This window comes from Pipistrellus kuhlii, unplaced genomic scaffold (assembly GCF_014108245.1).
Source record: "Pipistrellus kuhlii isolate mPipKuh1 unplaced genomic scaffold, mPipKuh1.p scaffold_m20_p_3, whole genome shotgun sequence".
NCBI classification, from domain to species: Eukaryota; Metazoa; Chordata; class Mammalia; order Chiroptera; family Vespertilionidae; genus Pipistrellus; species Pipistrellus kuhlii.
In genome coordinates, this window is record NW_023425529.1 from 47,947,067 (window position 1) to 47,969,501 (window position 22,435).

Sequence of the window (22,435 nt, forward strand, 5' to 3'; positions counted from 1 at the left end):
TTTTCCTCTCCTCAGGACAATCGAATAGAAACTCACTTATGGGTGGTAAATTTCTAAAAGATGAGTTTTAAGACAGAAGAACTGTGTTTTGTTTTGTTTTTTAGCTTTAAAAAATATGTATATACATTTATTGATTTCCGAGGCAAAGGGAGAGGGAGAGAGACAGAAACATCAATGAGAGAGAATAATTGATTGACTGCCTCCTGCATGCCCTTGGCCAGAAGTGAACCTGGGACCATTCTGTCTGAAGGCTGACGCTCTATCCACTGAGCCAAACTGGCTAAGGAAATGTCTAGATTTAACCTTTTATGTTATGGAGACCCACATAGATAACAATCACCTGAAGAGCATTTTGAAAAGCATCTTAAAAAAGATAATGAGGAAGAAGACTTGACTTGGGGTGGTAAACAAACAATACAATATACAGATGATGTATTTGAAATGTGTATATTCTGCAACATTCCAATACCCTCCTCCTCCCCTCAATGCCAAACAGACTAATATCAATTGCAAACTCTCCCTCCCTCTTCCCCCCAACAGCAAACACAATTCTCTATACACAGTTGGCATCAAATAAATATTGACCAACCAAATGAAGCAGGATTTGACAAAATCCCAAGGGGATTTCATCAGACTAGTAGACCACGGTATGGCCCACAGACCATTCTGTGCCTTGCATCACATTAAACTCTTTCAGGACCACGTGGTGGTTGGTATCTTATTATCAAAACCATTTAGTATACCTGTTTTGCAAAAGGGAACTCCTGTGTTCCTACATTACCTGTCTCTGACTACGAAACAAAAGAAAATGAGATGTGTTTCTGTAAACTTAACCAGGATCTTGTACTTTACCCAGTGTTTATGAGTATATGGGGTAGTGGAAAGAGGATGGAAGGAAATTAGATACTCTGTATCGGGACAGACACAATAGTCTTTTCCTACTACAACTACAGAGTACAAATATTTCGTTTTCAGAAAATAAAGCTCAGAATTCTGGCTCTTCTGGGATACTAACCACCCTCCCACTCCTGACAGGTATCCTGAGTGGGCTAGTTCAGAACTGTGGCTGATTGGCTTTAGTCCTCCCAGACTCTAGAGTTGCCATTCTCAAGATTCTCCTTATTTGAAGAGGAGGACATGGGACCATTTGGATTTAGTGTGTGACTACACTATGAAATCTTGCTCAGGGACTCTGTAGTTAAATCACATCCATTTTTTTTTTTTTTTCTTTTAAATATATTTTACTGATTTTTTACAGAGAGGAAGGGAGAGGGATAGAGAGCTAGAAATGTCGATGAGAGAGAAACATCAACCAGCTGCCTCTTGCACACCCCCTACTGGGGATGTGCCCGCAACCAAGGTACATGCCCTTGACCAGAATCGAACCCGGGACCTTTCAGTCCGCAGACTGACGCTACCACTGAGTCAAACAGTTTTCGGCTTTTTTCCCCCCTTAAAAAACAAACAAACAAACAAACAAATAAAAACAAAAACAAAAAAACAATTTAAAAAATTGATTTGAGAGGTAGTGAAAGAGAAACATCAATTTGTTGATCCACTTATCTATGCATTATTGGTTGATTCAATTTTCAAAAAATATTTTAATGTTTTTATTTTTTTTTTTAAGAACTTTTTATTGATTTTAGAGAGGAAGGGAGAGGGGGAGAGAGAAACATCAATGATGAGAGAGAGCCCTGGCTGGTTTTTCTCAGTGGATAGAGTGTTGGCCTGTGGACTGAAGGGTCCCAGGTTTGATTCTAGTCAAGAACACATGCCTGGGCTGCAGGCTTGATCTCCAGTAGGGGGCGTGCAGGAGGCAGCCAATCGATGATTCCCTCTCATCATTGATGTTTCTATCCCTTTCTCTTCCTCTCTGAAATCACTAATAATTAAAAAAAATTTTTTAAAAATGAGAGAATCATCTATAGGCTGCCTTCTGCATGTCCTCTACTGGGGAATTGAGCCAGCAATCCAGGCACGTGCCCAATGGGGATTCGAACCATGACCTCCTGGTTCATGGGTCGATGCTCAATAACTGAGCCACACTGGCTGGGCTGGGTTTTTTTTTTTTTTTAATCAATCTTTATTGTTTTATTGTTCATATTGTTACGAAGGTTCCTCATTTCTTCCCCCCTCCACCAGGTTCCCACCCCACCCTCCGCCCCCTCCCCACCCCCCATTGTCCTCATTCATAGGTGTAGTTTATGTTCAGTCTCTTCCTCCCTCCCTTTCCTCGATAGTAAATCCCTTTTCAGATAGTAAATCAGTTACTTAGCATTTTCTCATATCAATAATACCTCCACATGCCCAATGATACATTTCACACAAAAGACATTTCCAAATAGGTCAACCAGCCTCATCCAGGCCCCACCCAAGGCACTCACAGATCAACACCCTAGCCCTATACTAACTCAACACATCCAGATCTAAGCCTTCCTCACTTGATTCAGCAGACCCTCAAGTTCCCACAAAAGTTTCCAGCCATGTCTGAGAGGCAGCCGTGGGGCAGGGGCAGGCGAGGAGCGAGCTGTTCCGGGCCTGGATGCTCCGGGCCTGGCCTCTGTTGCTCTGGTTCGCTCCACAACCAGCTGCTCTGGGTCTGGTCACCGCCGCTCCCGACCTACAATAGTTGCTCTGGGCCTGGCTGCTGCTGCTCCGGGCCTGGCTGCACCCGACCCGGCTGCTCTGGGCCCAGCTGCTCCGGGCCCGGCCGCTCTGGGCCTGGCTGCTCCCAGCCTGGCAGCTGCTGCTCCGGGCCTAGCTGCACCAGACCCGACTGCTCCGGGCCTGGCCGCTCCCAGCCTGGCAACCGCTGCTCTGGCCTGGCCGCACCAGACCCGGCCGCTCCCAGCCTGGCAGCCGCTGCGGCTGGTTAATATTTTTATGTGCCCTGACTGGAGATCCAAACGCATAACCTCAGTGTGGACAAAGTCACATCCTTTTCAATGTCCCAACAGCCCTGTGTACATATTTCAACAGGGCTTTACAGAATTATAACTTCTTTTTTTACATCTAGTAATAATTAATGTCGTTTTAAAACATTCGTTTAAAATCTTGCTTGGCGTTGACTTGTATTGACATAACCTTCAAACATGTGGTATCTACAGAACGTGTGAAGTGCAATTAACAAGTTTTGCTTGAAAAAGTTTGTTTGGTTTGGTTTTTGTTGCAAAACTAGGGCTAAGAAGATGGTGGATAAAGAGCATATTCGGCACTGCATGCTTTACGAGTTCCAATTAGGAAGAAAAGCAAGTGAGGCTGCAAAAAACATCTGTAGTGCTCTTGGTCAAGATGCAGTTAGCGCCAGAAAATGCCAGCGTTGGTTTGAGAAATTTCGTGAGGGAAATTTTCGTTAGATGACAAGAGTGATCGAGGCCGGGTGTCCAATTTTGATCAAGAAGCTCTTCAAGCTCTTTTGGTGCAAAATTCTCAAATTACCCAACAAGAGCTTGCGACAACTTTAAATTGTTCACAAAAAACAATTTCCAATCAATTGCGTGCACTTGGCAAAGTCCAAAAGTTTGGAAAATGGGTTCCTCATGAGTTGACCGACAACAACAACCGTAATCAAAGAGTCACAATTTACAGTTCGCTCCTCTCTCGTCAAAACCGTTTGCCATTTTTAGAGCAAATTGTTACCGGAGATGAAGAATGGGTGCTGTATGTTAATTTGAAAAGGCGGCCTCAATGGTTGGACAAAAATGAGGCTCCGCAGCCCACGCCAAAACCTGACTTGCATGCGAAAAAACTGATGTGTGTTTGGTGGAATTTTAAAGGAATTCTTCATTATGAACTTTTACCATCTAACCAAACCATTACAAGTGCAGTGTATAGTGCCCAATTGGAAAGGTTAGCCCAAGCTTTAAGAGAAAAAGAACCCGCGCTGATTAATTGGAAGGGCGTAATTCTTCACCACAATAACGCACGACTGCATACTGCAAGAATCACTGCTGAAAAACTGTGCCAGTTGGAATGGGAAGTTCTCCCTCAACCTGCATATTCTCCTGATATTGCCCCTTCCGATTACCATTTGTTTCGTTCTTTGCAAAACTTTCTTCTTGGAAAAAAATTTAATAATGAAGAATGCCTCAAAAATGCATTGACCGAATTTTTGGCATCAAAATCACAAGAATTTTACAACAGAGGGATTAAAATGCTTCCTGAGTGTTGGGCACAAGTAGTAGAAAACAACGGCAACTATATTGTTGATTAAATTTTGTTGTATTGTTTAAATAAATTCGATTTAAAAAAAGTATTAGAAAACGACATTAATTATTACTAGACCTAATATATCACCTAAAACAAACTAACAACTTTGGTGATAGAAAGTATGCTCCATATAAAAAAGATAAAAAGTAAGCCACAATAAAAAAATGGTTAAATATATTTCTGGCATAACTCAGGAGTAAATTTTCCTAAAGATTCTATGTTGCTTTTCTTCCTTCACAATCTGTTCTCTGAATCCCCATCACACACCAATCACCACACCAAAATTTCCTACCTCCCAGTACTTGGTTCGGTTGATGCCCTCTGCATATGCTCGGGCAAAGTTGCTTTCACTATTGAGGGCTGTGATGGCTGCACTGAGCTGGGACATGGGGTGTAGATTGTTGGGAAAGTTGTCCAGCATGGTGACCACATGGGAAGGCAGAGCTGCCCTCTTTGCCCACTCTTTTGAGAGCCACGACACCTGTGGAAAAGGACACATCGCTCAAACAAAGCAAAGAAAAAGAAAAGGTGACATTTGAGTAAGAAAATACAAGCAAATCCAACCCAATCTACTTATACGGCAGAACTCTGCTCTGATTCTTCCCATTCACTGTACATCTTTATAAACTGCCACCAACAGCCAGATCAGAATTGTTAGAAATTAGAGAAAGGCAAAGGAGGGGAATGAGAAAGGCCAATGTCCTTCTGCTTTACCTGTTCCTCTGTTGGCATTTTCCCAGTTACCAGCAGCCAAAACAAGCCCTCCGGCAGGGGCTCTTCCCCACCCTTAGCCTTGGGCAGCAGCTTCTGACATTCAGGGATACTGTAGCCGCGGAAACGGATGCCCTTGAAGGAGAAGAGTAAGAATGTTATACAACTTACATTTATTAGCCTGGAAATAATTGACTGGTCCCACTCTTATCAGACATATCAACAAATTAAGAGAACTTTTAAAACTTAAATCTTCAAAAAAACTTACTTCTGCTTTGTACTTTTACTAGTTGATTTATTAAAAAGGTAAACTTATTTTTCAGTTATTCCATATATACCTATTTTCAAGCTTCCAAAATATAAAGGTAGGTGCTTTATTTTGTTTTCAAGTTATTTATAACTTGTTTTTTTCAGTCTAAAATACTAGGTGCACATTAGTCAGTAAACACGATAATTATTAGTGATTAACATGAAGGTCTCTTACCTCATCAGGATCAAGAACTGATGTTTCGTATACCAATCCCTTCATGCCTCTCATGCCACCATACATCTAAAGAAAAGAAGAGGATGCAGCCAATGGCCAGAATAACTCAGGCTGCAGCTTGTTAGTGCTTCATGGGATCTGGGAGAGGCCATTTATCTCCGATTTGTAAGACTTCATTTGGGAAAGATTATTTCCAATGAGTTAACTTATTACAGTATGGAACTTTGCAAGGGAATCTACTAATGTTGGAAATGAAATTTTTAACTTGAGAAATAACTATATTTTATGTTCCTGCCTCTGTTTGCTTCCTTTTCCTGTTGAATTTTATTTTTTCTCATTCCCACCAACCAAAGTAAACAGAATGGGGTCTATCACAGGGGCAGGAGATACGAGACTAATGGCTAAACACTGCTGTGGAATTACCATCTGAGCTGCTCAGGCTCTTTGGGCCAGAAGAAAAGCCATCCTAAAGCCGCTGTAGGGGGCCTGGATGGTCAATACAACGTCAGCTCAAAGACAGAGAGCCCTGGCCCCCTAACCTACGGAGTTGGAAAGAGAAATAGAAATTTCATTCATGCCTCCCATAGGTGAATTAGGTTAGGCTCAACTATTAAACCTGTAGAAAATAAGTCTAATTTCTAATAAAAATCATTAAGCACCAACATTGCCTTATATAGAACAGAATGCTTTTGAATAGTCCGTGAAGAGAACAATACTGATACTAAAGCACATTACAGAGCTACTTTTCCAGCCAAACTCCCACAACCCTTACCATGTCCACAGTGATTTGGCCCACCACTGTCTTTCCATGTTGCTGCCTGAAGGTCTTAATTCTTGTCTGCTCCTTAGGTATCAGGTCAGCCAACACATCTTTTAAATTCTAAAAAGAGAAACAGAGAGGCTAAGTTATGGTCAAAATGCTGACAACATTACCTGCAAAGTAGGTATACGAAGACTGGTTTTTTATAACTTGGTTTTTTCTATCTGCCTGGGAAGACTGGTCAACTACTCTGTACATACGAGGTTAAAAGAATTAGGTGGTGCTCTGGCAGGGTGGTTCAGCTGGTCAGAGTGATGTCTTGATATGCCACGGTGTTGGGTTTTATCCCGTCAGGGCAGATAGAAGCCATCAACCAATGACTGCTTAAATAAGTGAAATAACAAATTAATGTTTCTGCCGAAACCGGTTTGGCTCAATGGATAAAGCGTTGGCTTGGGGACTGAAGGGTCCCAGGTTCGATTCTAGTCAAGGGTTTCGGGCACATCCCCAGTAGGGGGTGTGCAAGAGGCAGCTGATCGATGACTCTCTCTCATCGATGTTTCTAACTATTTCTCTCCCTTTCTCTCTGTACAAAATCAATAAAATATATATTAAAAAAAATTTAATGTTTCTCCCTTCCTTCCTTCCTATCTTTCTAAACATCAATGAAAAGAATTAGGCAGAGGGAAAGGAGAATAGGGAGTTGTTTTATTGGATACAGAATTTCAATTTGGGAACATGAAAAAGTTCTGGGGATGGACAGTGCTAATGGCTGTGCAATAATGTGAGTGTACTTACTGCCACTGAACTAGTAATACACTTAAAAATGGTTAAAATGGCAAATGTTATGGTATGTATATTTTAGCAATTAAAAAAAAAAGACCAGGCATATCCGGCTGGCAAGCCCAGTGGTTGAGCGTCTCCCTCCCTGAAATCAATATAAACAGTAAATTTAAAAAAAGATTAGGCAAAATATTTTATATTCTCACTACACTATTGAATAAATGACTTCTTAAAATAGTAGTAATAGTAACAGTTATAACAACAATAACAATAATAACAAACACCTCCAGAAGATACTCAGAATAATGATGAATCTGGGTGGTAGCCAAACCACCCCAACCCTATCCCAGGATCAGGCTGCCTCAATGGTTCTGTCTTTGTTCCCTCAAAACTTACCGCGGAGGAAGCACTAGCATGCCGAGCAGCAAGAACAAGACAGGATGCATTCTGCAAAGAACACACAAAAATTTATGCAATAGTCATTCCTTTCTCCTATGTATCGATAAGAAGTGACAGTGACTCAATCTGTGTACATCTTAGCCTCTAAGGACAGTTTGACATAAAAAAAGCTGTAGAAGGCGCTGAATAGCTTGGAAGGAGTTACCAAGTCTGGAGGCAGCAATTGGGCTTAGCTCTGTTTTTGCATCCAGAGCTTCATTAGTATCCCCTGAAGACAGACTCTCCCGTCATTTGGGTTCCAGGGCTGGGCTTTGCTAGGCAGAGGAAAGGTCAGACGGGCGGTTGTTACAGAGTACTCTTAATAGTTCTGAGCGGCCCTGAGAAAAGCAAATGAGGGAACTGATCAATTACTTAACCCTGCTGGTAAATCTCTCGGGCACCTAGTAGTCTTCTGGCAACACTTTCAACCTTTGCAGTCAGCCTGGAGAGCCCACAGGCAAAGGCGGACTACCAGAACACTACCTCCAATGCTCCCGGAAAAAGCAGAGACAGAACACCTACAAAGTAACAATGACAGGAGGCTACTCAGCAACAGCAATGGAAACCAGAAAAGTGGAAAATCATCTTCAAAGTGCGGAGAGAATAATTAAATTAGAGTTGTATACTCGGTGAGAAAATATCTTAAAGGACGTGAAATGAAGACATTTCAGACAAACAAAAGAGGACAGTTTATTGCCTATATACCTGAACCCAAAAGGATTTTTAAAGATATACTTCAGGAAGAAAATTACCCAGAAAGATGGACCTGAGATTCAAGAAGGCTATATATATCTGCTCTGGCCACCGTGACTCAGCTGGATGGAGGCACACCAAAGGCTGCAGGTTTATTCCCCGTCAGGGCACATATTCAAGGTGCTGGTTCGGGGCATGTATGGGAGAAAACTGATCAATGTTTCTCATATTGATGTTTCTCCTTCTCCCTCCTGTTCCCTCTCTCTACAATCAGTAAAACATAAAATAAAAAAATTAAAAAAGAGGCTATATCCCCTACTACAAAGACAAATAGTGTAGTTAGCCTATTAGTATGCTTAGAGAGAGGGTTTTTTTTCTCCTAAAGAGAAACAGCTTTCTATGAGAAGATTGCTGACTTGTAACAAAAAGTTCAACACTGTTTTTAAAAGACAACCAATTAAACTACATAGCACCTGTCCCTGGTTTTGCTTACCATGGTTTCAGTTAACCATGATGCAAAAAAAACTAAATGGAAAATTCCAGAAAGCAACATTTTCTAAGTTTTTTTTCCCCTAGTATAATTTTATTAATTTCAGAGAGGTAGGGAAAGGGAGTGATAGAAACATTGAGAGAGCCAAAACCGGTTTGGCTCAGTGGTAGAGCGTCGGTCTGCGGACTGAAAGGTCCCAGGTTCAATTCTGGTCAGGGGCATGTACGTTGGTTGCGGGTACATCCCCTGTAGGGGGTGTGCAGGAGGCAGCTGGTCAATGTTCCTCTCATCGATGTTTCTAGCTCTCTATCCCTCTCCCTTCCCCTGTAAAAAATCAATAAAATATATGTCTATGTCTGTCTGTCTATCTATCTATCTATCTATCTATCTATCTATCTATCTATCTATAAAGGTCCTTCACAGCCCCAGCTGGCTTGGCTCAGCCTGTGGACAGCGGGGTCACAGGTTTGATTCTGGCCAAGGGCACATGCCCAGGTTGTGGGCTTGATCCCCAGTAGGGGTCGTGCAGGAGGCAGCCGATAAGTGATTCTTTTTCATCATTGATGTTTCTATCTCTCCCTCTTTCTCCCTGAAATCAATAAAGAAATATCTATCTATCTATCTATCTATCTATCTATATATATATATAAAAGGTCCTTCACAGGTGGTTTATTATGCTAATAAGCTCATAGTTTCTGAAAGAGGCTGAAGATTCTCATTTAGGGTTTTCATAGGACAGTGACACTTCATAGAACCCCTACTACTAGGACAATGGTCAGCAAACTCATGAACAGAGCCAAATATCCACAGTACAACGATTGAAATTTCTTTTGAGAGTCTAATTTTTTAAACTTAAACTTCTAACTCCACTTCTTCAAAATAGACTCGCCCAGGCCATGGTATTTTGTGGAAGAGCCACATTCAAGGGGCCAAAGAGCTGCATGTGGCTCGCAAGCTGCAGTTTGCTGACCATAGCCATAGGTGATCAGAGCCTTGGGAGACACACACACACACACACACACACACACACACACACACACACACACACACGACTACGACAAGAGGTCGGCCATCCCCACTCCAACCCCCGCTCACTGACCTAGGGGTCTTGCCCTAGGCGCTGGTCAGCCTTGCCCTTAGGGCAGCTGATATGTGTGTGGGGTGATGGGGAGGGGGTGGGGCCATGGCCTGGCGCCATAGCATACCCCACCACACACCCTGGGTTCCCCAGTTCCTCATTGGCCATCGGGGATTGGAGCCTGAAGGCCAGGGGGAGGGACAGAGAGGTCCACGGCGAGGTCAGCTGTTCCCACCTGCTCGCCGACCCACCCCAATAGAGGGTCGCCCTCTGTGTGTGGGGAGGACTGGTGGGGCGGAGGCCTTGGCTGGCAAGGCCTGCATTCCCTGCCACCCACCCCTGGTTCCTCATTGGCCATTGGGGGATGGGAGCTGCGGGCTAGGGAAGGGACAGGGAAGTGCCCAGGGCTCCCAGATTGCTCCTGCTGCCACACCCCAGCTGCCTGGCCTAGTTTGGCCCAGTTTGGTCATTCTAGGCTATTACTAGTACAGGTTGTTATAATTGTTTTATTATTAGTTATTGTTGTTAATCTATTACTGTCACTAATTTATAAGTTAAATTAATAGGTATGTATGTATGTGTGTATGTATGTATTGGGAAAAACAGAGGGTTCAGTACTATTTGTGGCTTTGGGCATCCACTGGGGGTCTTGGAATGTAACCACTGAACAAGGTGTGACTACTGGGCTAACTAGCTGTAAGGAGTTAGACAAAGAGAATTAACTTATGTGCAGGAGATTATTTTGAAGATAAAATGAGATTGTCAAAATAAGTCCCAGCTTCCCCATCTATAATGTGGTCTTATTACTTACTACACAACTCAACAGGGTTGTTTTGTGATAAAATGAATGTGAAAGCACTTTGCAAACTAAAAGGATCACACACATACAAACTAAACCTGGTGCACTTTCCCCCCCCATTTTGTCAAAAGGTCAGAAGCACCTTTTCTAGTGACTGTTGCCTTACTGTCTAATTGCACTGAAAGTCATTTGAGCCAAAACCGATTTGGCTCAATGGATAGAGCGCCAGCCTGCGGACTGAAGGATCCTGGGTTTGATTCCGGTCAAGGGCATGTACCTTGGTTATATATATAAAGAAAATAATTTGAACCAGTGACACTGCATAAATTCCAAAAAGCTACATGCCTAGGATGAGAGTTCACCAGGGCCTGAGGCTTTTTTTTATTTTTATTTTTATTTTTATTTTTTTATTTTTTTTATTTTTTTTATTTTTTATTTTTTTTTATTAAGCATGCTAGAATTTATTACAGATTCGAATCTGGACTCAAACCACTGAGGCTTTTTTTTAGATTTTAGTGTCCCTTTTACTATTGGGGCAGTACCAAGGATTGAAAAGGGAAGTGACCCTTCAGAAAAGGTTATTTTTAAAAGAATCAATCTGCCTTAGCTGGTTTGCTCAGTGGATAGAGTGTTGGCCCTAGGACTGAAGGATTCTTGATTCCAGTCAAGGGCACATACCTCGGATGTACTTTCTCAGCCCTGATGGGGGTGCATGCAGGAGACAACCAATTGATATGTCTCTCACATCAATGTTTCTCTGTCTCGCCCTCTCTTTTTTATCCTCTCCAAAAATTCATGGAAAAATATCCTCGGGTAAGGATTAACAAAAATGAAATAAATAAATAAAATAAAAATTTAAAAAATCAATCCAAGGTGAAGAAGGCCTGCGAAGGTGGTGGGAATGGAGTGCAGGGGGTCAATGGGAGGAGGAAAGGGGGGACATCTATAATACTTTCAATAATAAAGAGAGCACAGGCAAACTAATTACCCCTAAAGCAAAGGGGGAAGACCTCAACTTCTTAACCAGAGAGGCCATCATAACTCCTTTCACTAACTTCTTAAAGCGTCTCCTCTAGTTCACCAAGGACCATTTGGGCAAGGAGTTAACAGCACAAAGAGCCCTTTAGCCTCTTCACCCTATGAGGGACACATGGGAGCTGGACCCAGCACTAAAGAGATAACTTTTCTATTCTTTTATTTATTTTATTTTTTAAAATATATTTTATTGATTTTTTACAGAGAGGAAGGGAGAGAGATAGAGAGCTAGAAACGTCGATGAGAGAGAAACATCGACTAGCTGCCTCTTGCACACCCCCTACTGGGGATGTGCCCACAACCAATGTACATGCCGTTGACCGGAGTCGAACCTGGGACCTTTCAGTCCACAGACCGACGCTTTACCACTGAGCTAAACTGGTTTCGGCTTCTTTTTTTAAAATATATTTTATTGATTTTTTTACAGAGAGGAAAGGAGAGGGATAGAGAGCTAGAAACATTGATGAGAGAGAAACATCGACCAGCTGCCTCTTGCAGCCCCCACTGGGGATGTGCCTGCAACCAATGTACATGCCCTTGACATGAATCGAACCCGGGACCTTTCAGTCGTCAGACCGGCGCTCTATCCACTGAGCCAAACCGGTTTCGGCTCCTATATATATTTTTAAAAAAATCTATTTTATTGATATTTGACAGAGAGCTTGAAACGTCGATGAGAGAGAAACATCGACCAGCTGCCTCTTGCACACCCCCCACCGGGGATGTGCCCACAACCAATGTACATGCCCTTGACCGGAATCAAACCTGGGACCTTTCAGTCCGCAGACCGACACTCCACCACTGAGCCAAACCGGTTTCGGCTCGGCTCCTATATTATTAGTCACCAAAAAGTGGACATGAAAACACATGTGAATAAGTTCAAACTACTGTTCACAGAGCCAATAGCCATGTTCAAGCTATTCCATGCTCAGTGGTCCCACAGATCCCCTATTCTAGAGGCCCATCTCCCAGCAACTCTATCAGCCCTGCAGCAGTTGGCTGAGTTTTTAAACAAGCTACAGGGGGAGGGGGATGTGGGTATGACGACATATTATCTGAGAGAAGAAAGAAGTTAAAATACCTCCATAATGGACAATTTTTCCACTTCTAAACCAACTTTAAATTTCTATAATGGCTGGCTGCTTCATTGGCAAGAGGATTATAAAAAGAATAATCTAAAGTTAAATCTCAGGGGGAAAATATATATGAGCTCAACATATAAAATGGGGGCCCACATCTTAAGATGAAAATGGAAATACTCTCACATTGGAGGTATTTCTTCTACCAAAAAGAACATAAAACAGCCGAGACCGGTTTGGCTCAGTGGATAGAGCGTCGGTCTGCGGACTGAAAGGTCCCGGGTTTGATTCCCAATAGGTTGCGGGCACATTCCCAGTGGGGTGTGTGTGTGTGTGTGTGCAAGAAGCAGCTGATCGATGTTTCTCTCTCATCAATGTTTCTAGCTCTCTATCCCTCTCTCTTCCTCTCTGTAAAAAAATCAATAAGATAAAAAAAGAACATAAAACAAAAACAGTCCTGTCCTGCCCCCCCTTGTGAGAGAGAACTGCTAGGATAGTGGCCCTCTCCTTTTAATTCATTTAAGATTAAGAGAAGATAACACAAAAATAAAAAAGGAAATCAGAAAGAAAAGGGTGGAAATCACTTAACAAGGCTCTAAGAATGCAATAACATTAAGGGAATCAGAGGGTCATGATTGCTGCTTCGTCATTTCTCAGATCGGTTTATATGAATGCTACTTTAAGCAAATAATTAGGTAAGAGGAAGAAACTTGGAACTAAACTATCACCTCACTTCCACCAATAGCAAAGTCTTACTTTCCTTTGGATAGAGCATCATTGTCATTTAATGAGGAGCCTCAGGAGTAACTTAAAGAACTGATCTCAACTGCCCCTAATCTCCATCAGCAACACTTCTTAGCCAGATCTCCAATTTGCAAAACAATGCTAATTTGAGGAGAGCATGGTTAAAGCTGGTCTCTTCTCATTCTACACTTCTCTGACACTTCTTGGCAGTGTAACCCTAGCCAAGTCATTTAACCTTTCTGTACCTCAGTGTCCTTAGATGCAAAATGGAAACAATAACTGTACCTACCTCAAAGGATTGTTCTGAGGATTAAGTCAATACAGGGTGGGACAAAAATAGGTTTACAGTTGTTTGTATGGAAAATACAATCTACACTAGTAAAAGAGAAAGGTGCAAATTGACCGTACCTTCGAAATGCCCACCAGCCAATCAGGAGTATGCAAATTAACCCAACAAAGACAGCGGGTTGATTTGCATATACAGGCCCCGCCCCAGCCGCTCTGGGCCTCCGGGCAGCGAGGGAAGGTGAGGAAAGATGGCCCCAGGCTGGAGCAAAGGGGGAAGGAAGGCCCATTCTTGCACGAATCTTCGTGCATCAGGCTTCTAATAATTTTAATACAAAAGCAAACAGTTTTGTGTACTCACAGTTGTAAAACCCTTGCCCTACCCTGTTTTTACAAAGCACTTAAAACCATGTCTGGCATAAAGCAAGTGCTTTGAATTTGTTATACAATATGTGTGTGTGTGTGTGTGTGTGTGTATATACATAAAAGCCCAGCAACGGGAATAACCATATTAAGTGTTGGCTATGACCAACCTGATCCAGGACCCAATCGGCTCCCAACACCCTGATCGGGGGCGGGGCTGACTGGCCAACCACTTGCAGCCCCTCCCCTGGTTGCCCCCTCCCATTGGAGGCAGGGCAGGCTAGCCAACTGTTCTTACACAAATTCGTGCACCAGGCCTCTAGCCCTATATAATAAAAGGGTAATATGCAAATCAACCGAATGGCAGAATGACTGGTCGCTATGACGTGCACTGACTACCAGAGGGTGGACGCTCAATGCAGGAGCTGCCCCCTGGTGGTCAGTGCGCTCCCAGAGGGGGAGCACCGCTCAGCCAGAGCCAGCTCGTGGCTAGTGAGCGCAGCAGCGGTGGCAGGAGCCTCTCCCACTTCCACGGCAGTTGGACATCCCCTGAAGACTCCTGGACTTCGAGAGGGCACAGGCCGGGCTGAGGGATCCCTCCCCACTCAGTGCATGAATTTCATGCACTGGGCCTCTAGTCTATACTAATAAAAGGGTAATATGCTAATTAGACTGGGTTGACTGGACATTGGACATCTTCCGACATCTTCCTTCTGGACAAAGCCATGGTGGCAGGGGCTGAGGCAGAAAGACAGTCAGGGGGCGACCAGGCTGGCTGGGGGTGTGGGGTGGGGAGGTGAGGGAGAGACAGACAGACAGGGGGCAACAAGGACAGCAGGGGATCTGTTAGGGGGCAATCAGGGGCGATCAGGCAGGCAGGCGAGCAGTTAGGTTTAGAGAGGTGCAGGCCAGGCTGAGGGAGGCCCTCCCCACACACAAATTTTGTGCACCGGGCCTCTAGTAAATATATAAAATGAAATAGTATGGCCACTTTCTCACGCCCTTCAGTATAAGGTTTAGTCATATTTTTAGCCTAACCCTGCAACTTACAATAAATAAGAGACAGCCAAAGCCAAGTAACTATTTCCCTTTCCTTTTCCATATTTATGGTAACACTAAAGCTACTTAGCTCAAAGTCCAATACAGGTATAAAGGTGCCTTGCTATTTAAAATATGACTGCCTAGCAAATGACATTAGTATTACTTGGAAATTCTTAGAAATGAATCTTGGCTTCACTTCAGACCTATGGAATCCACGTCTTCCCTTTAACGAGCCCATTAAGTGATTCACACAATAAAGATTGAGACACACCCATGGTCCAAAGTGATAAACAAGGGAGCAGAAGGATTGAATGTACGGAGCCGGGGATTTGGAATTATCAAGGATCAAGTCCTAAATCCAGATCCTGCCACTGTCCTGCTGTTATCTTGGCTATATGACCTAGCTTCTGTGGGGGAGGAAGAAACGTTCTTCTAGCTTCCCAGGTTCTTTTGGCTTGTCTATGGAACAGATTAAATCTATGGGACAGATTATTAACAAGAAAAAACTAAATATAATACATATATACACATGGGAAGCTCACATACATGAGTCAGAGACCCCACATACATACGAAGCTCAATGACAAGGGTAAATGAGGTATATTCGATATTTTGGGCTAAGGATCACCTTAGGAATTCAGAGGGGAGAAGGATGATAAGAAGTCTGTCATGGACGTAAAGGTCTTGGGTTCAGTTCCTGGTCAAGGGCATGTACCTAAGTTACAGGTTCAATCCACAGCCCTGGATTGGGGCATGTGTAGGAGGCAACCAATTGATGTGTCCCTCTCACATTGATGTTTCTCTCTCTCTCCCTCTCTCTCTCTCCCCTTTTTTTCCTTCCCCTCCCTTTCACTCTCTCTAAAAATCAACAGAATATCCTTTGAGGGACTAAAAACAAAAGTATGTTCAGTAATTAGATAGGTCATAAAAAGTCATTTCTGTTGATAATTTTCATTATGGACAAGACTCCTAATTAAAATTATTTAAGGTAGAAGTAAATTTCTTGTGAGCCTGCAGAGTCTTAATGATCTTCAGTTCAAAATAATTTACATGCCAAGGTGTCACATTTTAGTGAGGACTATTCTGAACCTCTACACTAGGGGTGTCGAACTCAATCAGAGAAGGGGCCAAAATCTAAAATCCAGCCTAAATCGCGGGCCGAATGGTTTACTGAACAGTCATAAACTGTCATTGTGATGGAAACGCAGCGGAGTGCAGTGATGACAGCGCGGTGCGGGCCACATTGCAAGGCCTGGCTGGATGGATTTGGCCAGCGGGTCTTGTGTGTGACACATGTGCTCTACACTTTTAAATTTAGTTTTTGCATCTCTAAATTTGAATGATAAAGCCAATTTCAGGGTAGACAAGACTATCCTATGTAATAAAAGGGTAATATGCAAATTGACCATCACCCCAACACACAAGATGGCTGCCCCCTTGTGGTGAAAGATAGCTGGCAGAGGAGGGCAGTTGTGGGCAATCAGGCCAGCAGGAGAGGGCAGTTCGGGGAGGAGAGCAGGCCTTCAGGGGAGGGCAGTTGGGAGGTGGGGGTCAAGGCCTGCAGGGGAGGGCAGTTGGGGGCAACCAGACCTGCAGGGGAAGGCAGTTGGGGGCAATCAGGCCTGCAGGGGAGGGCAGTTAGGAGCGACCAGGACTGAAGGAGAAGAGAGTTAGGGGCAATTGGGCTGGCAGGGGAGCAGTTAGGCATTGATCAGGCTGGCAGGGGAGTGATAAAGTGTTGATCAGACTGGCAGGCAGAAGCAGTTAGGGGTAGGCAGGCAGGCAGTTGGGAGCCAGCAGTCCTGGATTGTGAGAGGGATATCCGACTGCCTGGTGGGATCAGGCCTAAACGGGCAGTCATACATCCTCAAGGGATCCCAGATTGGAGAGGGTGCAGGCTGGGCTGAGGGACACCCACTCCCTGTGCATGAATTTCATGCACTGGGCCTCTAGTACTATATAATAAAAGCCCAATATGCTGTGTCCGGTCATCTGGTTGGCCATTCAACCAATCAAAGCATAATATGCTAATGATATAAGGCCGCTCAACTGCTTGCTATAATGTGCACTGACCACCAGGGGGCAGATACTCCAACAAGTAGGTTAGTTTGCTGTTGGGGTCTAGCTGATCAGGAATGAGCAAAACAGGCCAGACATGTCCTGGAGCCCTCCCGTGGTCCCTCTCTTTTGGCTAAACTCCCATGTCCCTCCCTGGCCCTGACTGCATCAATGGGCTCCCCTGGCCTGGCCTGCACCCTCTCACAATCTGGGACCCCTTGGGGGATGTCGGATTGCTGGTTTCGGGCCGATCCCGCTCAACACAGGAGCTCCCCTCTGGTGGTCAGTGCACTCCCACAGGGGGATCGCCAATAAGCCAGAAGCTGGGCTCACAGCTGGCGAGCACAGCGGTGGTGGTAGGAGCCTCTCCCACCTCCATAGCAGAGCTATGAATTTCCAATTGTGGGAGGTCTAAACTGACAGTCAAACATTCCCCGAGGGTTCCCAGACTGTGAGAAGGTGTAGGCCGGGCCAAGGGACCCCCAACTGAGTGTACAAATTTCATGCACTGGGCATCTAGTCTCTCTAAAACCCTAATATGCAAATAAACCAAACGGCACAACAACTGAACAACTGGTTACTATGATATACGCTAATCAGCAGGGGACGCATGCAGAACATGACTGGTGTTGGCCGCAGTGAGATGATAAAACAGGTGAGCAGGGATGCCAGACCAAGGCAGGGCACCGGTCACTGTCATCAGAGCGAGCCTCTGGTGGTCACTGAAATTCTTTGTTCCTGCGTGCCACGGTCCAGCCTGGCACTTGCACCTGTTGCCAGCACTGTCAGTGCATGGGAGTGACAGTGGCAGGAGTGGGGCTGCCCGCAGACAGAGGACCAGGAGCTACGGCGGGAGGTATCAGGTAGGGGCATGGAGGGTGGGCCGAGACCCAACCCTGTGCCCACTATAGCCTTGCAGCCCACACACAGTTTCTTTCAAGGTACACAAATTCGTGCAATGGGCCCCTAGTCTGTCTGTCTATCTATCTATCTATCTATCTATCTATCTATCTATATATATATATATATATATGCCTAAGTGACTGGAACAACTTGTTGGGAGCCATCAGAGTTGAGACAAGCAACTCTGTTTTAAGGAAATAGAATTAAGTTCCTTCTAGCAGAAGTTATGCGTGCTCTGAGGGCTTGGCCAGAAGATAAGATTAACCTGCCGCTTCCCCTTCCTTATCCTCCCCCCTAGATAGCCCAGCCTTGGAATGTTGCACCTTGGAATGTTACACCTCCCTGGCAGTTAGCCAATCCTGTTGCCAGATGCCAAAGACCCCTCTGCATAGGCAACCCTGCCCCCCTTTGTTTCTGCTGTATAAATACAGCCATTTCAAAGAATAAAGTTGAGGCTTGATCAGAACCTTGTCTTGCCTCCATTCTTTCGCGTTCCTTGTTTGTTTCATTCTCTTAGGTGGTTCCTGCGTGCCCCCATTGTTGCCCCGCGGGGCAATACACTGACCATCAGGGGCAGATGCTCAAAGCCAGTGGTTAGTGCGCTCCCACAGTCAACCTCCCCTGGTCCCTCCCTGCAGCACCAGGGCTGGGACAGGGAACTGGGGGTGGGTGGTGGCGGATGCGGCCCTTTTTCCAGGGGTACTGGGAGCCAGTTCTTTCCTTGAGGCTGGCAGCCAACTTTCCGTGTCCTATTTCTCCCCCTGGTTGGCAGGCCCTGCTTGGCCTACTGCCTGCTCATTGCAGTAGAAAGGGAAGGACGAGGGGAAAGGGGGGTGGTGGGGCACCAATAATGTGCACCCTGGCCTGGCGACTGTCACCTCCTCTCCAGCCCGGCCCTGATCGGCCTGGCCCGGATCGGACCTGCTTGCAGATCACGACTAGGGACCCACCCATGAGTGAATTTTGTGCACTAGGCCTTTAGTATAAAATAATTTGCAGCCGGGACCGGTTTGGCTCAATGGATAGAGCGTCGGCTTGGGGACTGAAGGGCCCTAGGTTCGATTTCGGTCGGGGGCATATCCCCGGTGGGGGGTGTGCAAGAGGCGCTGACAGATGACTCACTCTCATTGATGTTTCTAACTCTCTATCTCCCTTCCTCTCTGTACAAAAATCAATAAAATATATTTCAAAAAATAATAATAATTTGCATCTAGAACAGTGTTTTCTGCATAACTGAGTTCAATAAGTATTTGTTTCTTAGAACTATGTTGGCCTATTACGCACTACCTCAAGTGTCACAACTCTTCCCTGGAGTTTGATCCAGGAAATAGGCAGTTACACTGATGGAAGGGGTAAATGGATAATCTCCTTTAGCTGGGAACAGAAAGGTCCTCCTTTAAGAGGGGAGGAGTCAGAGAGAGGAAACAAATTTAACTAACAGTAATCTCCATCAGCAGAGCTAATGATTCTAGAATGCTGGAGGAGTGTCACACCCAAGGCTACACACCTCATTTAATCCACCTCCTGGCAGCCAAAGAAAGCTCCTGAATAGCTCTGTACAGTGCATTCAGGCTATACTCACTGATGGGACAGGCAGATTACAAACCTCTGAGTCATCCCTGATTTCACCTCCCAGCTCCTCCCCCAATTCTGGAGGTGTGGCGACTGGGCTTTTGGTTTCTGATTGCATGCCCCGTGTAGAGTCACCCTACTGGAACAGCAGCTGTCTAATCAAGGAGTCACCTCACTTAATAGGTCAGCTCCTTCATGGCAAGATGGGAGAGAGCTCCTTCCAAAGATAAGAACCTGACTCACAATGTCTGACAGCCAGAATTCTCTATTGGATGGAGGCATCTTAATCACTAAGAGGCTTTTTCAAACCTGCTGCCATCTTGTGAGAACTCTGCTAGTGAGTTCGCCATTATTGATAGAGGTGGGCTGTAGCTCAACAGCTATAGCTAGGATGAAAAAATATAACGAGAAGACCCTCTATCTTAAAGGGCCAAGGGAGGAAAAGTACTAATAGTATATGTAGAAAATTCTGCCAAAGCTTGCTGGTAATACTTTGGGTATTTCTAGAATAGGATATTGGCCAAATCACTTATCAAAAATCAATTAAGCCCTGGCCAGTGTGGCTCAGTTGGCTGGAGAATCATCCTGTGACTAGAGGTCACAGGTTCGATTCCCAGTCAGGGCACACACCCAGCTTGCAGATTCAAACCCCATTTAGGGCGCATGCAGGAGGCTACCTCTCTCTCTCCCACCTTTCCTGTGGCTCTAAAATAATGAATAAATAAATAAAAAATAAATCCTTTAAAAAAATCAACTAAAACTACTCTCTTCTCCCCCAGATCCTGGCAACTGTAGAATCCTATTTGGATAAGCACCTACTCAATAATATGGTTATTTCCCTCTTACTTATCTTGACCTATTATTATTATTAGTCCACACCTAGGATCCTTACTCTACAATTGTGGGAAAAGCAAAATGTTCTTTGATCCTCCATTCCAGACACATCAGAACTTGTCCTGACACAACATTAAAAGGTTGAGAAAGATGCTCTGAGTTTAATAGAGCCCTATCCTTCATCAACAAAAGATCAGAGCTCGTCAAGCTAGCCGAACTCAGTTGACGAAGCAGACGTAATGCATTAACAACTGCTAGGAAAAACCTGGTGCTACAAAGGCTTCCAATGCAGAAGGAACAGCCTGCATTAAGGAAAAAAGAACACACAGGACAAAGGCTCCTCTCTCCCCAGAACCAGGTCAGAGAACTGAGCCATTTAATGTCTGTGCTTCACAATGGTGACATCAGAAGTCTTCCTGCACTCAATAGGCCACTTAGCAGCCTAAGCAGAGTAATCAGATTTCATACTTTGACTCCATTCAGACTCACAATTTCTTTATTCACCCTACCTGTCATTTTGTAACAGATTCTTCCCTAAAAGTTTGCCGACCATTTGGTAAGGAAGATAACAAAAACACCAACTCAGTTTCAGAAAAAAAAAAAAAGAGTTCTAATTCTACTTTCAGTAGAAATCCTTACTGTTCTTTAACAAATATTTGCTGAACCCCTACTTATTATATGTAACACTAAGTGTATATATTTAGTGAATAAAGTATATAGGATCTCTCTCAGAAACTAGAAACTGTTCCTTTACTTCTACTAGAAGTTCTTTTTTTTTTTAAAAAAATATATTTTTATTGATTTTGTACAGAGAGGAAGGGAGAGAGATAGACAGTTAGAAACATCAATGAGAGAGTCATCGATCAGCTTCCTCTTGCACACCTCCTACCGGGGATATGCCCGCAACCAAGGTACATGCCCTTGACCAGAATCAAACCCGAGACCTCTCAGTCCGCAGACCGATGTTCTACCACTGAGCCAAACTGGTTTCAGCTACTTCTACTAGAAGTTCTTACAAGTTTTAGCTTCTAATGCTTTGCTAGAGGGATTTACAAGAAACTTTCCTTAAGGTATTTGCGGGGGGGGGGGGGAGACACCTAGGGAGACAAACCTAGCACTAATAGCCCAAAATGGTTAGTAATTTTTTAAGTCAATTTTTAAAATAATCATTAAAAACCAAAAACAAATATTCACCAAGTTTCATTATATACATTCAATAAAGTTGCAAAAAATAACCCTAGCCGGTTTGGCTCAGTGGATAGAGCATTAGCCTGTGGACCAAAGGGACCTGGGTTTGATTCTGGTCAAGGACACATAACTTGGTTGCAGGCTCCTTCCTCCTCAGCCCAGATCTTGATCAGGGATCCTGCAGGAGGAAACCAATTAGTGTATTTCTCTCACATCGATGTTTCTGTCTTCCCTTCTCTCTTCAGCTCTCCCTAAAAAAAAAAAAATCAATGGAAAAATATCCTCAGGTAAGGATTAACCAAAAAATGTTGCAAAAAATGTCTGCATGTGGCCCAAAAGAAAAGGACCACTGAGCACCCTCAGTCAACTAAGATACTTGAAAAAAATATGAGTCTTCAGATATCAATCCATCTTTGCTGAATCAGAATCTAAAGGTAGTATTCATGAATGTGTCATGTTCTGAACAAGCATCCCAGGTGATGATGTTTACTGTGAACTTACAGACCTTTTAAAATAATCTCATGTTAAAAGAAATATAGAAAAAAAAAAAAAAAAGAAAGAAATGTAGAAACCTGACCTAGCTGGTTTGGCTCAGTGGGTAGAGGTCTACCTAAGGACTGATCCTGGGTTCGATTCCAGTTAAGGACACATACCTGGGTTGCGGGCTCAACCCCCAGCAGGGGGGTGCAGGAGGCAACCAATCAATGATTTTCTTTCTTTCTAAATACATTTTTAGATTTTTTTTACAGAGGGAAAGGGAGAGGGATAGAGAGCTAGAAACATCGATGAGAGAGAAACCCTGACCAGCCACCTCCTGCACACCCCCCACAGGGGATGTGCCCGCAACCAAGGCACATGACCCTGACGAGGCTCTATCCACTGAGCCAA

The 22,435-nt window shown here is 44.1% G+C and overlaps 1 protein-coding gene across 1 annotated transcript in view; it reads right to left on the minus strand.

Moving 5' to 3' along the window:
* CS (citrate synthase) overlaps positions 1-22,435 on the minus strand; it is a 36,283-nt gene that overhangs the window by 10,223 nt on the left and 3,625 nt on the right. The window contains exons 2-6 of the mRNA XM_036455342.2: positions 7,344-7,394; positions 6,177-6,284; positions 5,405-5,470; positions 4,924-5,055; positions 4,502-4,690 (exon numbers count right to left, since the gene is read on the minus strand). Coding sequence (XP_036311235.1) covers positions 4,502-4,690; positions 4,924-5,055; positions 5,405-5,470; positions 6,177-6,284; positions 7,344-7,394 — 546 coding nt within the window. The remainder of the gene's footprint in view (positions 1-4,501; positions 4,691-4,923; positions 5,056-5,404; positions 5,471-6,176; positions 6,285-7,343; positions 7,395-22,435) is intronic.